The sequence below is a fragment of the Procambarus clarkii genome, chromosome 47 (assembly GCF_040958095.1).
Source record: "Procambarus clarkii isolate CNS0578487 chromosome 47, FALCON_Pclarkii_2.0, whole genome shotgun sequence".
NCBI lineage: Eukaryota > Metazoa > Arthropoda > Malacostraca > Decapoda > Cambaridae > Procambarus > Procambarus clarkii.
The window spans coordinates 25,636,976-25,655,619 of NC_091196.1; the positions used below are offsets into that span (position 1 = coordinate 25,636,976).

The 18,644-nt window shown below is 38.1% G+C and overlaps 1 protein-coding gene across 3 annotated transcripts in view; it reads right to left on the bottom strand.

Annotated features, from left to right (window-relative positions):
* Positions 1 to 9,089: 9,089 nt before the first annotated feature.
* The window catches only part of LOC123763025 (bumetanide-sensitive sodium-(potassium)-chloride cotransporter), a 55,356-nt gene continuing 45,801 nt past the window's right edge, over positions 9,090 to 18,644 (bottom strand). For all 3 annotated transcript variants that reach the window (XM_045749965.2, XM_045749963.2, XM_069302184.1), the window contains exons 16-20: positions 16,115 to 16,342; positions 14,499 to 14,587; positions 13,647 to 13,821; positions 11,497 to 11,617; positions 9,090 to 10,465 (exon numbers count right to left, since the gene is read on the bottom strand). In XM_045749965.2, the coding sequence (XP_045605921.2) occupies positions 10,330 to 10,465; positions 11,497 to 11,617; positions 13,647 to 13,821; positions 14,499 to 14,587; positions 16,115 to 16,342 (749 nt within the window). In that variant the 3' untranslated portion in view covers positions 9,090 to 10,329. The remainder of the gene's footprint in view (positions 10,466 to 11,496; positions 11,618 to 13,646; positions 13,822 to 14,498; positions 14,588 to 16,114; positions 16,343 to 18,644) is intronic.

Below are 18,644 nucleotides of genomic sequence, written 5' to 3' on the forward strand. Positions count from 1 at the left end.
GAGTAGGTTGTAGAAGCAAACCACATTTAATAATTTTAAAATTAGATATGATAGAGAAATAGGTTTGGAGTCATTTCGTTAGAGAACCAGCGGCTAAAAAAGACTGGGTCCAAGAGATAATGCTCGATTCTGTCGGCACACATAGGTGAGCACACACACACACACACGCTCGGAAATTTTCCACTACAAAACTAGTAGAAACTTTCCAGTCGAGTTCGAGCAGACCGCAACAATAACCTTAGTTCTTTTTAAAGAACCCACCGCATGATGTCACGACCGTTTCAACAAGCGAACAGTCGGAGTGACGCTTGCTTGAAACAACTGACATGTTACGAAATTGAAATTAAAATAAGTTTATTGAGGTAAAATACACAGAAAGGGATGAGTTAGCTCAAGCTCTTCTCACCCCGTTCAGTACATCGTGTTAATACATACATAGACACACATCACAAGCAATAAACGTATTACCGAAGACATGTTACGAGTTTCTTATAGTTATCCAAATACCCGCAACCTCGCCCCTAATGAAGACATACTGGGACGAGCGGCACAGTTTTTGTGAACCAAAGTATGTCACACTGGGAGGGAGCTCGTGCTCTCGGACCAGAAGCAACGTCAACGAGTTACCACCAACACTACCCGACTAAAATCAATACATTTCACAAATTATTTAATAGGTTCGAGAGAGAATGCAGTTTAATGAATGAACCAAGACAACTAAATAGGTTGATTGGATGCTATCGTTCTTAGTAGGTATATGAGCTGAGATAAAATCTCAAGGGCACTATATACTTATCAAAGAAAGGAGTAGTGCTGGAGTCGGTGTCAGCTCCGGAGAGAGAGGCAGTTGAGTCAGCTCCGGAGAGAGGCAGCGGTCAGCTACGGAAAGGCAACGGTCAGCTACGGAGAGGCAGCGGTGTCAGCTACGGAAAGGCAACGGTCAGCTACGGAGAGGCAGCGGTCAGCTCCGGAGAGAGGCAGCGGTCAGCTACGGATAGGCAGCGGTCAGCTCCGGAGAGAGGCAGCGGTCATCTACGAAGAGGCAGCGGTCAGCTAAGGAGAGGCAGCGGTGTCAGCTCTGCAGAGAGGCAGGTGTAGTCAACACAAGATGATAATGACTCATTGCGGTTTATCATGACTTCTTGAAAACGGAGTTGAGACTACTGGATTACTATACATTTTAGAGAATGATTATATTTAATATATTTTCCAATGTTGAATATTTCAGAGTAATAGAATTGTTGTTCATGATTTTAGTCTAAATAGCTTATACGTTTGTCACAAATATTAACTTTATACACGAAGAGAAATATGAATACAGCGCAAGAATTGTACATATTTAATCATTTATAATGAAACAATTTACCATGAAATATGAAAAACGTGACCAGTTTGCACAATGAAATCCCAGTAACGTGATGTATCAATGAGAAAATTAGTAGGAGCCATGAGAAGGATGAATCACATAAGAACATAAGAACAAAGGTAACTGCAGAAGGCCTATTGGCCCATACGAGGCAGCTCCTATTTATAACCACCCAATCCCACTCATATACATGTCCAACCCACGCTTGAAACAATCGAGGGACCCCACCTCCACCACGTTGCGCGGTAATTGGTTCCACAAATCAACATGTTGCAATGTTTTTGACCGTGTCGTGGTGTAGTGGTCTTGAGCGTGTGTTTGTGAGTACCAAGTGTGCGGGTTCGAATCCTCCTTATGTCTCCTAGTGTCTTTCTTCTGACCCGTTTAATGATACGTTGGTGGCGAAACAAACATACACACGTCATCATGGATACGAAGAGAGGAAGGGGAAACCCCAGACTGACCCGTTACTCTGAAATGGCTCGGGTTCTCGTTGACGGAGATAGGAAGCCTCTTATGCTGAAAGAGGGTCTCCATAACTTAAGACCTCCTCTTATGCTGAAAGAGGGTCTCCATAACTTAAGACCTTCTCTTATGCTGAAAGAGGGTCTCCATAACTTAAGACCTCCTCTTATGCTGAAAGAGGGTCTCCATAACTTAAGACCTCCTTTTCTCAGGATACAATCTTCGGCACTTGACTAACTTCCATAAATAACGTATTTACTGCTAGGTGAATAGGAGTATCATAAGGAAACGCCCAGACGTCTCGCCTTGCACAGCCTTGGAAACAGAAAGCCGTACATAAGGGATCAAATGGTGAAGGAAATACTTAAATCAGTATGAGAATAGTGACCAAGTGAAGTCCTAAGTGAGAAGTGGTGGAGGTAGACTCCATACTCAGTATCGTCTGTAAATATAACGGAGTTCGATAGCCTCGAGAGCCTTCCTATCTTGTTCTGGTTCTGGGGATCAATATCTCAAAGGTCCTGTCTCTGACCAGGTGGTCTGGTCAACCTGGCTGTTAGATGCAGTTGTTCCGCAGTCACTTGATTTAATGTTCACATGCAGGATCACGCGGCTAAAGCTCAGGTCCCACAAGGCAAAATTAGGCCTACTAATAAAACTATTGTTAATACTACTATTATTATTAGTACTACTACTGCCGCTAATGCTTCAACAACAAAAACAACTGCTACTATTACTATTTCTTCGTTAACATCATCATACACAACTAAATTTATTAGACACTGACATAAGGTAAAACAACAACACAAAATAACCACAAGTTCACAAAAAGGAAAATTGGTGTGTAAACATTTTCCCTGCACCATGAGCTCGAGGAAGCATGGTGAGTACCGCTGCCAATGCCACGACTACCCCAAGAGCCCGACTCTGAGCAAGACAGGCACAGTGCCAACGATAGCGTCAAGTATGCGCAAAGAGTGCCACTTGTGAATGTACAAAACAAATAAATAGATGCGCATTTATATGCAGGAAATTCCACTGGTTTATCTGCATTGATAATATAAGATGGCAGCAAAGGTACGTCCCATCCTGCAGGATGCTCTCATAGAGGCCACATTTGCTACTCCGGCACTGAATACTAGAGCGGACGTGCTGGCTTATGTTCAGGCCAACGCTTCTAGCCTTAACAACCTTCCAACAGCCACACAAATATGATAAAATGCAGGACACGACGGCAGAGAGAGCCTCGTCCACTTCATGGCACGCAAGGTAGATGAATGCAACGTGCTATTCACAGAATTTGAATTACACTTACTCGACCGTGAACAAAGGTAAAGGCACTTTCCCCGTGCGAATAATGGTTTCATGTTTGACATTTCAAGTGTTCTCTTTATTACTAAGAAGTCCCCTGCTTGAACTACAAACATAATCTATGTAGCGAGAACGTTCACTGTCTCCTGGACCAACAATATCGCCATTCTAATTTACAAGAATCACTCAGAGAATGTTTTCAGACCAATTTTTAGTTACTAATTGTATTTGCAAAATATCTGAAAAGATAGATTGATTTTCATTTATTTTATTTGTATATACACGAAAAAAACACTATGGGTATAAATTCCGGCAATTAAACAGCACGTTCTTGGAAAGCCACTAACATAGCGTTTCGGGTAAAAATTTGATCTTAAAATCGTTTCCTCAATAGAATCAGAGCCTTATTGTCTCCCAGGTACAGTAATTGCTTATTTCATGGAAAGAGTGAGCATCATTGCATTACCACCTTCCTCACCATACATACAGAAAAGTAATATGAAAATGTCAAGTCTCAAATCTGCATTTGACACAATAATAATAATAATAATAATAATAATAATAATAATAATAATAATAATAATAATAATAATAATAATAATAATAATAATTTACTCACAAGAAGGTACAATGGGTTGGTGAGATCACATAAAATTGGTATGTGTACATTCTTGCAAAGCTACTAACACGCATAGTGTTTCGAGCCAACATATGTGAGGACAGAGAATTTCTCCAACAAGAGGTCATATGCGCTAGTCCAAGGGCATAGTGTGTAATTAAGGGCTTTGAACAGAGCATCCCGCTGAGAAATGCCCTCATCCCTATCTTATTTAATGTATTATTCAAAACGCTTCTAATCTCTATATAGGAAACACAATGAACACATTTGTAAAGCTTCTGATAGTATTAGGATCCACACTGTTAGGTATACTAGTATCAAAAAAGTTTTCAGCCATGAGTTAGATACATGCCAGAGCCAAGATTTAGTGCTGTCATCTGATAAAACAAAAATTCTAAATCGACGCAACCTGAGACGGGGATGAACTGTTATTGAAATGAGACAATATGATGGAACCCAACTTGACTATGCAATCAAATTGAAGTATCTATGATACTTTAGTTTACAACGATTAATGTATAAACTTCCTTCAAATTATGTTCACCGGCAGCTAGATAATAGGTATGAACCTGATGGAACCATTTGTCAAAAAAGAAATATAAGCACCCAGTGTATGCAACACTTTTTGGCATAGCCGTGTAGCCTATGTACACCGCGAGGCGTACCCCAAGGTCGGTGTGTATGTGTAAACTGAGATATTATTTTTGTCTTAAGCACTGATCAGGACTGGAGTAGCTACTGTGGTGCCCTTAATAATCATACCACCATGGTTGATGGGTCTTAAGCTCAACACCAACCAAACCCTTAGCCGGAAAAAATAATTATCAGTGAAAACGCTAAGCTAGTATGGTTATACAGCACTTGGAAGGGGCATAGGAACAAGGAACTGGAGTATATGAGGACAGAGTGAGAGAATGATGACAACCATTTGGACCATCGGAGATTGAACGCCAACCTGCAAGAAACGAGGCCATCGCTGAACCTACGAGTGCAAGTCCTTGGACCTGAGGCCGGGATGACGTACACAAAATCAATGTCTGGTCTGGCAGTCATGTTGCCATGAGCAGACCGGCCACATTGATAGGGAAGGCCAGTCGCAGTACGCTTATGAGGGACACGTCACAGTGAGCCCCTGCCAGCATCACAGCCAGAGTTCAACAGTGAATCAGATCATACTGGATTCAAAGGCCTGAGAATAACAGATGAAATCTCGAAGAGGTTGATATGCGACACGTGAGCACAACCTGTTCAATATTCCCTGTGATCCTGACTACAAAATTTGATAATTCGTCAAAGTTTTGGCAAGCCATATACAGAATTCAGATTGCAAGATCCTAACAAAACAATATGAAACCATGATCAAATACTAATACTATATGGCAGGGAATGGTACAAAGGGCTGACAACAGTGTAGAGAAACATTAAGATAAGAATACAATATAATAATACTAGCGTAGAGAATCGCCAAGATGAGAGAATTTAATAGCAGATGACGCTTTTCCCTGTATAGGAACTATAACAAATCTCTTGCTTTTAAAATTTGTTCTTAAGTGTTTCTATATACCATGTACTATTAAAAATCTACTCTCATCTCAGTGTATACATTAATACTATATTGAACATATACACTTGTCTTCATATTGTCTCTATGCTTTCACATGCCCACTTGGGGACTGTCAGTCCCAACGAAACGCATCTCTTAGTGTCAGGACTTAAAAAAATTGTGAAATAAACTTTGGAGAGTTAATTTTGCCATTTCATTCTCAAATGAAGATAAACATAAGATAAACAGAGAAGATTCATCCTAGAATCGTTGATTCTAGCATACTATCAATTCAGTTGTATGTTAACTAGAAACGTTGATTCTAGTGCGGTTATAATTATGAATATGACAGAATCAATGAATATGGCATAGGTCTACAAGAAAGACTGTTACAAGCATGAAGTATATATATGTATATACACAGGCTTCCTTTCACCGATAACGTGAATTAATACTATCAAAGACCTCGTCACATAAGACTGCCGCTACTTCAGCTACAGATATAATTTCAGTAAATACAATTTGAAGTTTGCAGTTTGCAGTCAATATTGAAACAACACGTCAGCAGGATAAGCAGAGCTGGAGACTTGTCCACGTCAACACTGCTGCTTGAGGGAGTGTTAAAAGTCAGCACTCTGTTCCATGGAGAGTAGAGGAAAGTGGAGGGGAAGAGGGAGTTCATAGTATTATGTTGCCTGTAGGGGAAGGGGGAATTCATAGTCAGCAGTCGTATGTGGGGACGAGGGGGGTTTGAACTCATAGTCTACACTGTTGCATGTAGTGAGGGGAGTTCATGGTCGGCACTCTGTTGCATGTGAGGGTAGGTCATAGTCAGCATTCTATTTCGTGTGGTAGCAGTTCAAAGTCAGCATTCTGTCATGTGAGGGTGGGGATAGGAGTTTATAGACAGCCTTCTGTTGCATGTGAGGAAAGGGGTTGACAGCCCATGAGAGAATGTTCAAAGCCAGTACCCTTCTGCATGTATGGATGTTCAGAGTCAGCATTGTGGCACGAGCTTTATGTTCAAATTCAGAACTCTGTCATCTTCTGTAAAAAATAGGACACAGGAAGCAGTACTACAACAAGGACATAACTATCCTAAGGGAGTTTCTTGGAGATGCCCTCCATGGGCTGTTATCTCACGCTCATGATGCAAGATGTTCATAGGTAGCAACCATGCCATTTCCTACTGCATATTACATATAATTATCAGTAAAGGCACTATACAAGTATGGTGAAAATATGCCTCCTAGGAGTATTACATTAAGAGTTTGTAAACATAACTGAAATAGTATTGTCCCACTACACTACAAATTTGTTTGTGCATTCTATATATCCATATTTTTAAATTGTTGTCGGGAGGAAATCTAATTCTACCACTACAATTTTAAGCGTATTTCGATATTGTTGTGACAATTATATAAGCGTTAATGGATGCAGTTTTCAGATACAGTATGTAGGATCCTGTTGTATGTTAACTGGCAAAAAAATGAATGCACTGTTTAATATGCTGAGGAGGCATGAAAGGTAGTTAGGGAATATTAGTATGCCTCCACAGACAAACTGTCCAGGACGTCCCTTCTATTGTCGAGACTTGGAATCTCTAATTTTTCTACATTACACACATCTAGCCACGAAGGAGTAGCATCCTGATGGTATCTATTTAATGACTGCTAGTCATTAAACAATTTAAAATTGCGAAAAAAGGGTCAAGCTTAGTAGGGAGCTGTTCCTAACATCTCCCACTTCCACAGCAACTGTAGTGAAGGGCAGTATAAACCTTGATCAACCAGCAGTAGTTTGTTCCACAATGAACATATCATCGCTCGACGTAGTGGCTGCCCGTGGATGCTGTTTATATATATTTAGCATCATCAGAGATTCAACTTAACACTAGCACGTGTCTGAGAGACGTGTTCTACCATATGAAGAATAGTACCTTGAAGTTAAATCCACCATTCATTTAAAAGTGGCACAACAGGTGGGTGCTGCAGTCAGAAAAGCTAACCAAAAATCTTGGGATAATCAAGCGAACTTTTGACTTCAAGGAAGAGAAGTTGAACTGTACAAATCTCTCATTTGGATTACTGTATCAAAGCATGGAGACCTCATTTTCAGTCATCTCGTATCTGGAACACTTGAAGGCCACAGGACTAACAACACAGCAAACCAGGCATTATAGGGCGGATCTCATCGAAATTTTTAAAATACTGGACAAGTTAGAGGATGTTGATCTGGACTGAGAACAGGAGATGCTTTTTCACCAACAGGGTTATTAACACATGGAAACCTCTACCCCACCAGTCGTAACTAGCCAAACTGTACTTGGTAAAATTGGGGATGGGAGGGAGATCACGAGCTTCCTGTCCTCATATATATGATATGGTATATGATATGAGATATGATATGATATATGATATGATATGAGATATGATATGAGATATGATACAATATGAGATATGATACAATATGAGATATGATATGAGATATGATATGATATGAGATATGATATATGATACAATATGAGATATGATATGATATATGATACAATATGAGATATGAGATATGATATGATATATGATACGATATGACATATGAGATATGATATATGATATGATATGAGATATGATATGATATGATGATATGAGATATGATACGATATAATATATGAGCTATGATATATGATATGATATGAGATATGATATATGAGATATGATATGATTTGAGATATGATATATGAGATATAATATGATATGAGATATGATATGATATGATATGAAATATGATACGATATGAGACATATGAGATATGATATGATTAGATATGATATGATATGAGATGATATATGATATAATATGAGATATATGATATGAGATATGAGATATGATATGAGATATGATATATGATACGATATGATATGAGATATGATATATGATACGATATGATATGAGATATGATATATGATACGATATGATATGAGATGAGATATATGATATGAGATATGATACGATATGAGATATGATATGAGATATATATGATACAATATGAGATATGAGATACGAGATATATGAGATATATGATATGAGATATGATATGATATGAGATATGATATGATATGAGATATGATATGAAATATGATATGATATGAGATATGATATGAGATATGATACGATATGAGATATGATATGAGATATGATATGAGATATGAGATATGATATGATATGGAGAGAGAGCTAGAGAGAGAGAGAGAGAGAGATAGATATTAGTGGCTTCAGGCATAGTATGTACTAGCTCTATCTAGAAATCCAACATCATTCTGTTTGTAACTCATCTTGTGTGTACATACCTAAATAAACATTTTTTTTCATTTTACGTTTAGTATTATAAACACATGGAACTGTCTCCCCGCCAAAACTATAAAGGCCACAACATTGTTGCAATTCAAAATCCAGCTAGATAAAATCATTCGGACAAATGGGGAAACCTTTAACAAGCCATCGGCTTCTTGTCTTCATCAACGCCACTAGTGGTATTTAATATACTGTACAGGCAAATTTAGGAAAATCATGTCCTTGCATGTATTTTATAAATTACAGTATAGTACTATTATCTGTAAATAATAACCTGCTATAAATAAATATAATTGCATATATAGGCTCATATAAATTTAATGGAAAAATACTGTTGCAGACATTTCCACACACTACAGATGCCACACAGAGGACACTGTTTTGTACTCATGTTACAAGAGTTGTTGGGCAAAGGTTTAATTATAAAACAAAATATAAAATAATCAGACAAATTGTTCATTTATTGGGTATAATGTATAGTTATCAGAGAAAATGTACATTCTCCTGTATAATGCACATTTACTAGATAAAGTGTACAGTTGTCGGGCAATATCTACAGTCATCAAACATATGTACAATTATTAGTTTCATGAATTCAGACAAAAATTAGTCATCCATTCAGAACTATACATTAGACTAAATGTATAATTATCAGAACAAATATACAGTGTTTATCATAAAATTGTAGTACACATGTCAACCCAACACTACTTATCTTACTATCACAGTAACTTAAAAAAATAAGACTTGCTCAATATAAAAATTTTGTGGACATCTTTAGGAGTTCAAATCTCCAGCATGGCACGAGATCGTTAGAGGTTTTTATTATTCCATAACCTTGATGCCACCCCCAATGTCTACAAGAGGCAAGAGGAGCACACATATCATTAATGACCATAACAACCAACATATTGTCTTCCATGGTTTGTCTCAACCCTTTGCACTTTACCAACTCTTTGGCTATTCTTTACCTGGTACTTCTTTATAGTAGTGTCGATTTAACCAGCCACACCCATGCACTCTACACACACTGTTATAGGCATTTGATTAACAATTGCTAATACATTAAAATTAACAGCAAGATCACTTTTCCCCTATTTAGAATTCTCTACTGACTACTTTGCCATTACTAGGATCACTAAACTACATCTCTAGCTTTCTTACCCCTATTCCTCTGGAGAATCTGAGGAGTGGCTGAAAACAGAATTCTCTCAATCATGTCCATTGCTGAACATATCCACATTGTCATTTGAAAATATTCACCTGAAACATTTCCGGAAGGATTCCATTCGGAATAAGTATTGAAGACTTATCCACCTCATAATACTGTACTTAGTATATTCAGTATCATTAGTTTTGTTAGTTTAATAGTCTATTTGCATACCTAGTCATTTTAAGAAATTCATGCTATTTCAAGATTAATTAGAACAAGGATGAAATACATAGGTATTTTTAATACTAGCTTTTAAAGGTTACATTTTGAGCACGCTGTAAAATATATACTGTATAAATCTAAATAAGAGATAGAGCTCTGAAAAAAAGTGCGCATCGGGAACATATTTTCATGGTATTTTAATTTGACAAAGTATAAGCAATGAGCGGGAAGAATGCTAAACAAATAGCACACCATCCTTGAAACCATATTTATTAAAGCACCAAGTGTGGGGAAGAGGGTTCACGAGTAGAATGTAAGAACTGAGGACTGATTGCCACGGAGGAGGAGGAAGGGCGGCATCTGGCGTGTGAGGGTTTCCAGCCAAGCCATGTAGAGCGGCGCCGACACCGTCCCCACAGCAGGCATGGGCAGGGTCCTGTCAACCACATGTACACATTAGTGTCTCACTCATATTTGGAGTTGACAGCCTTATCTATTAGTTCACCAGTCATATTTAACTCTCCACATTTTTATATCTGTATCTGTCACACCATGTTTCACTGCCTTAATGGGCATCTTGTATGTGTTCAAGGACACTGCTAACTTTGCACAGCACTCTTCTCCACACCAGCACTCTTCCTATTCATGTTTTCTCTCACTTCATCATTCTAATGTTTGTTTGTCATGATTCACAATAGCTATGAATATTTTTTTTAGCAAAAACAAAACTAATTCCAAAAATGGAATTTACAAAAATTTTAATTTACAATATTATTTAGAGTACAGTATATGGGTTGGAGTTTGAGCAAATAAGGTAGTGTCGTCAGCAAATAGTATAGGTTTAAGAGCATTAAAGACATTTGGCAAGTCATTGATATATATAATGTGGTAAATGAGGTATACCCAATTTACCTTATACCATGTAAATCAGGTATAACAAATAGGAGAGGTCCTAGGATGCTGCCTTGTGTCACTCCAATGGTTAACAAGACTGCAAGCCAGAAATGACTTAGCTCATCTCATCAGGACCTTTAAAATACCGGTATTGAACGAATTGGAAGAAATTAATTCAAATCACTTCACTGAAAAATCCAATGTAATTCTCACAAGAAGCAAAATGCTTCAAGCTTAATGAGCCACAATGTACAACAGACAGCAGGAGATGCATTTCACCCACAGGGTAAAAACACATGGAACTGCCTATCCACTAAAGCCATAAATGCCATGACAGTACTAGTCTAAAATCCAACTGGCATCAATATTTAGGAATAATGTGGTGGCCTCTTACAAGCCACTGGCTTCTTATCCTCATCTAAGTGCCACTAGAAACTGTAACAACAATTGGGTTGTTAATTTTGTCTCTCATCCTTCTCACTTCACCCTCTCCACTATCTTCCTCTCTTTCCCTCAACAAACAAGAATGAACTACAATATGTTACTATGAACAAAAACACTTTTCCAACTCACATAACAATGAAGGTGGCGTCTCTTGAGTGTTCCAGCAGCAGCTCCCTCAGACGGATGTGGCGGTTGGTCTTGTCCTTCAGAGCTACCAATTCCGACTCTGTGATCCCCTCAGATTCTTTGACTGAGGGGGAAAATGTCAACATAAACTGTAAGTCCTTTAGAATGAAGAAGAGTGTTGTGTTACCCATTAATATACCAATTATCTGTTCATGGTAAACCAAATTCTTGCTTGGAACGACATCGTACTGAACACTTTTGCTGCAGCTGGAAATTCATTGCATACAAAATTTTGTTTTTGTGGAGGATTTTATACCCAATCCATTACTGTATGATCTCAGTTAACTAAAGCCGGCTGAACAGAATACTTGGGTTATCTGGCCAAAGTTGTTTCTGGATAATTTTTTGGCAAAACTTCGCCATATCAAGACAGAAAACCGGATAACCGAAGAGTAGGTTATGTAAATTTTCAAGAACTACACATTTCAAGACCTACAGATCATTCTGCTTATTCGAATGTGTGGCTTATCTGGTGAGGGGTCCTTAATATATAGTCTGGATAAGTGAGCTTAGACAGTATTATGTTTTTATGTTTGCAATAATAAAAACATTAATAATTATTAATAATTATTAATTATTACAAATGTTTTTATTAGTGCCAATGACAGAATACACTTTTATGCATGTTTCAAAACAGTATCAAATTTGCTTTTTTTTTTTTAGCATCAAATACAAGTCCAGTAAATGCAAAGAATTGATTCATCAGAAAATTCCAATTTTTTACTTGCACTTAAATATTTCTATCACACTACCAAAATGGGCCCCTATGGATACATGCTGCTCCCCGGGTTGGTGGCACCAATGCAGTCAGTACTATGAAATGAATAAGATAAAAATGAGGAAAAAGTATCACAAAGCTTGTCTAGAAATTAAAATCTCAAAAGAATTATATGTATTATATGTTCCTTCTCTCTCATGTTTCTAAACTCCTGAAGCATCTATAATAATAATAATAATAATAATAATAATAATAATAATAATAATAATAATAATAAATTATTATTATTATTATTATTTTAGATGCTTCAGGAGTTTAGAGAGGAATTTTAGAGCTTAGTTTAGAGAGGAATAATAATACAGTACTAATAATTATTATTATTAAAATATTTGATTATAAAGTGATTTCATAGTACTGTATGTAATAATAATAATAATTAATAATAATAATAATAATAATTTTTATTTAATGTATGTAGTTGTATTTTATATAAAGCTTTTCAAGTACAGTACTTCTTAAGAAGCAATGGTTTCAAGGTCAATAAGCCACAATGCAGTATAAAAACAGATGTTTCTTCACCCATTGGGTAATAAACCCATGGAACTGCCTACCCACCAATGCCGTAAATGCCAAAATACTGCTGAATTTCAAAATCCAGCCCAATACAATCTTCAGGACAAATCGGGGACCTTTGACAAGCTGCTTTCTTTCTGTCCTCATCAAGACCACTAGAGCTATAGTGGCCCTCAAGTAAATTAATGTGTTAATTATTTAGTATATATTTGGGGTAATTCTTAATGCTAAGTGATACAAGTTACAGCCAGATACTGTAATTGAAACTACAGTACTTACTAATTAAACTACCATATACATCCTTAAGGTTTTATGACTGACCAGTTTCATCTTCAGGATTAACACCCCCTTACTCATTACTCCACTCTAGTGATTACTTTCTGAGTATCTAGCTACTCTCTTAATTTAGCCAGTAGATTTTCTTACATAGTTTGCAATGTTTAAAGCTATGCCATCACAGAATGCTAGGCTGCACTGATCCTAACCAATGGTTAATAGGATCTTGCCTTAACCCTTGCACTGCTCACCTATTTTCGGCAAAAACGTCTTGGTGCAATTGTCAAGGACATATTTTTGTTATTTTTACAAATGTTCAGGTAAATTTAATGTCAAAATGTTTCCAAAGTCAACTATTTCCATTTCAAAACACAAATAGTAATGAAAACATTAAAAAACATTAAAATATAGCCAAATTAAAAAACAAAAAGCACAACTCTCTGAGCGCCTAAAGGCGCTTTGCGCAGTGCAGTGGTTAAAGCAGCCAAGTGGGATAAAAAAAATCATTCAATATACAGTACAGTACCTCCATCCTCCTCCTCTGGTGGCACCTTGAAGCTGCTGATAAGCTTGTTGAAATCTCTCACTGATTCCTCTCTGGGACGTCGTGTTATGTCAGGCACCATTACCACATCAGAGAAGTCAATTCGGAATTTGCACAGTAGCTCAATCATACTTCGGTGCTCAGAGGCCAGATCATCCTACACAGGATAGAGGAGTTAACAATTGTCAAATGGATGATGGCAGACTATAGTGAAGTATGTACATGTTTGAGATAACCACAGAGTAGGAAGAAAGGAAGACCAAAAATAAGACTGGCAAACATGGTAAATAAGAGTAAAGTACAAGAAAGTAGGAATTAAATGTGAATAATATTAGAGATGTGGTAAAAAAAAGAAAATTATCAATAGAATGCACCATGCTGAGGAGACTATGTAGTAAAATTAAGTAGTAGCTGTTTGTGAAGTGAGATTATATGCTTTGTTTGTACTGTGTTAGACAACTCCTGAGAAGCACTGAACACCTAGCTGTTCATGATTTATTAATTTTCCAAAATAGCATTAGGAGTTTAATATTACTAATGAATGGATGTAATTAGCAACATTTTCACTGCTACTCTCTCATCCCTCTCATTTTATTTTTACTAATGTCTCCCAAACCCATGAAAGTTGGAAACAAGGTAATAATAATGAATGAAGTACAGTAGTGTGTAAGTTAGAGGAATGTATAAATCATACAAATGCTTTATTATTAGAGATCATCAATAATGCAGACTAAATGAAACATTAGAATCAAAACTTGCAGTGTCTGATTGCTTTTCAAATACAGTATTTTCACATAAAAACTATCATATAAATCTTAAATGAGAATTATTTACTTTTTTGTTAGCAAGGCAGAAGACCCTCAATTTGCAGGAGGACCAGGCTGATCGGGTAGTAAGGATGTATGGGATCAACATTGTCAAACCTGAGGGAGGAAATACAGTATGAATTTTTTTGGGTTCATAAGGTATAGAAAAATTCAGGCACTGAATGGAATAAAACACTCATTTATGAATACTCCCTTGGCTGCTCTCCTATGCAGACTCTGGTTAACTTCTCAAATGGTCTTGCTGCATAATATAGGATTGTGAAATGAATAAGAGAGTATACTTCAATCCACCTGCTTGATGGGGTTCTGGGAGTTATTCTACTCCCCAAACCCGGCTCGAGGCAAGGCTTGACTTGTGAGAGCTTGGTCCAACAGGCTGTTGCTTGAAGTGGCCCGCAGGCCCACATATCCACCACAGCCTGGTTGTCCGGCACTTCTTGAAGAAAACTATCTAGTTTTCTCTTGAAGATGTCCACGGTTTTTCTGGCAATATTTCTTATACTCGCTGGAAGGATGTTGAACAACCACGGACCTCTGATGTTTATACAGTTTTCTGATTGTGCCTATGGCACCCCTGCTCTTCACTGGTTCTATTCTGCATTTTCTTCCATATCGTTCACTCCAGTAAGTTGTTATTTTACTGTGTAGATTTGGGACCTGGCCCTCCAGTGTTTTCCACGTGTACATTACTTGATATCTCTCTCGTCTCCTTTCTAGCAAGTACATTTGGAGAGCTTTGAAACTATCCCAATAATTTAATTTAACACCACCAACACAGCTAAGAATAATAACAAAAATACAGAAACAAACTATTTTCCAACACTTTCAAATGATCAGTGGGACTCCATGGCTACCTAATAATTGTTCTAAAATTACATAACTTGCAAAATACTCACCACACCAACAGTTACTATACAGTACTAGGTGTCGACACTTGCTAGTGCAACAGGTCAAAACGTGGCAGCTCACTTCTCAGCCTACCAAGATAAGCACTTCGGGTAAGACAGGCCTTAACAATGGGAGCGAGGAGCAATTGAAGGACCAGTCAGTTTCATTTTATAGTATTCGACACCCAATTCCTGGATATGACCTCCGTAGTTTCTTCCTAACTAATTCCCATGGAGCAAGATTTATCGAACTAAACCAAAGTAAAATGGTTCTTGATGTACTTGTCATATTCATAGCAAATGGCACCAAGAGAGCGTGCAGGATGCCCGCCACGCTTGGATGCTGCTAGTCATGTATCATTATAAGTATTAAAGTCAGTAACCAAGCAATGGCTTTATATCAACCCTTCAACCAAGGCCATCCACAGCAACACCACAGTACCCAAGAATAAAAATAAATATTTTTATAAATACAGTAATTGGAGAAACATGAATGATCTATTTTACAGTGCTTCTTAGCCTCTTATGACCATGTAGATACAGTATAGTGTATTTGTTACTTTGGGGCTGCTATCAGTGTGGTGCCCTGTCAGACTATACAGAATCTTGTCCAAGGTCACAATAAAATCTTGATTTAGGGAGCAGTCTACTGTAAATAGTTCAGAAGAGAAGACATTCTAAAATAGATTGGGGTAATATATTATTTTATTATAAGTTCCATCAACTAGCCACTTACCGCCATCATCATAGAGCCACCACACATCAATGGTTCCCTTGGGCTGTTTACGAGTGAAGCGAAGCATAGCGTCCACAACCTGCGGTGCAACAACCTCACCATTGGGCAGGCGGTACATGGGGTCTTTCTTCTTCTTGCCCAACTTCATGCCATCTAGGAATGATGGGTTGCTTTCTCCATAATCAGTATTTGACAGTGATGCAACATTGATGCTTCCCCCAACAGCAGCTGTTTCAGAATAAACAATTAGTCCTTTGTTACATTGTCTTTAACTAATTTAAAAGGGAAATAAGAAAATACTTACAGTAACTGACACTTTGGGGGTAATTTATATATACAGTATGTATATATACAGTGCATATTATATATATATATACACACACACACACCTCTAAAATTCTTTAACTGCAATACTACATTTATTTTTTAACAATTCTAATACTGTATTTTAAACACACTACTTACTTGGCTATAGAATCTAAAGTAGTCTACATTTTTTAGCATTCAATATCACTAGAGTACTATACTGTACATCATTAGCTTAACTTATGAATTTTTATTTGCATTAACAATTATCAAATTGTTAATTAGTATTAACTTAATACTGAATTAGGTATTCCCTTAAATGCATTATCAGCAGCAACATCAATATTAAGATGTGTATGAAATGTGGCATGTAACTAGCAGCAAATACAAATACCTACACACTATTTTTTGGCTATAATCAGAATTTTTTAAGAACTTTATTTTTAGGTTTATTGTAATTATATACAAGAAAGTCATTTGGCTGTGAAAGTACAGTACATACATGTACATTGGTGACTTTTGTTGCATTCTTGCAAAGCCACTAACACACGTAGTGTTTCGGGCAGGTCCTTAAGCTAACCAATAAATGTAATAAAAGGTACATTGAAACAAAATTTTAATTCAACATAATACAGTAACTACATTACAGTATAAATTGATAGAATAATTTATACTGGTGAAGCTGCATGTCTTAACTACTAAATTGGGTGAGTTGGTAGCACAAGGTTCAGTGATAATTAGCACAAGATACAGTGTGAGTAAGTAGCCAGAGTGCGTAGTAAGTAGTAGAAGTTTTCGGCTTCCTGCATCCTTCCCTCGGCAGGAAGTGGGAAGCCGCAAACCTCCGGAAGGAGGGAACAGAGGAACCCAAGGGAACCCAGAACCAATCCCGGGGAGGAGTCAAACCCATATCAAGTTGTACAGGGAGGGGGGGGGGGAATACAAAAACCCCTCCTCCTGTAACACGCCCCACACTGAGGAAACCAACACCCAAGCAGGGTCAAACGGGGCCAAAGCCAACTCCTCCCCAGCCCCGGGATCCTCCATGTCTGGACCCCGAGGCCAAGCCATCCTCCAAATCCTCTGCCTCTGGAGAAAAGCAGAGTCCACCGGAAAAGCAGACATGAAGGGGTCCCGCTGGTGAGACCCAAAAGCCCCAGCAGGAGAAACAGACTCGAATGCCTCCGTCACCAATCCAAAAGGGACAGTCCCCGAAGCCACCCAAGTCTTACCACTAAGAAAACCCTGCCCCGACTCCAAAACCCTCAGACGTTTGAGAACTGGGAGCAGGGAAGGGAGGGAGGGGGAGGGGGGAGCAGGTTGAACCACAGCAGGGAAAGGACAAGGGGGTGTGGACAAAACCAAAGTCGAGGCGACTAACATTCCCAAGTCTGGGTCCCTATAACCCAACCGGGGCAGATGTGGGGCCTCTGGAAAGGCAACCAACCAACCAAGCTCGTTGCAGCAACCTAAAACCTCACATGCAACGTGGAAGCTGTCTGCACCCGAATATCAGTAACAGTGGACTGGGTGAAGTGGAGTGCATGTAAGGAACAGCAAGATTCCAGGTCAAAGGTGTCATCGACCCAACAGGCAGCATGGCAGAGGCAAAGACGGTGAATGTTACCCTGAGACAAGGGGGACACAGCAATCTTCAAACTCACACGAATTGAGGTGGGACTCGGAGGTCTCCTCCATCGGACCAAGGAGCCTTAATAGGGGTTTTCAGGGCCATTAGGCTGACTGCTACAGGAAGCCCAGGCAAGATACTGCTAACCAGTTATCCCAGAGCTACCAAACAAACAAACTAAAATCTGAACCTCTGTGACGTGTGCAATCACTGGAGACCTAGCGGAGGACCACCAAAATAATACAAGAGGTCGTACAGCCACACCAGGCAGACTACCCCCCCAACCTTTGCCTCTTATAGTGTTTTAATCATATAACTGCAAGTTACATATAAAAAGTATGTAATTTTATTCACTATTTTAATAATGTAAAAAGTAGGTAACATTAAATTATATTACAGTATTTAAGTTTCCAGCTGATTTGTCTGGGATATTTCAACTTTACATCTTAGGAATTTATTTTATATCATTCTGAACAGTGAAATCATGAATGGATACAAACTGTTTATCAAAGAAATATGTCATATGCTCCACGCTTCCTCTTACCCCTCTGTTTAGATAAGTCATTGTCAATAACCCCTGGGTGGCGCAGCTAT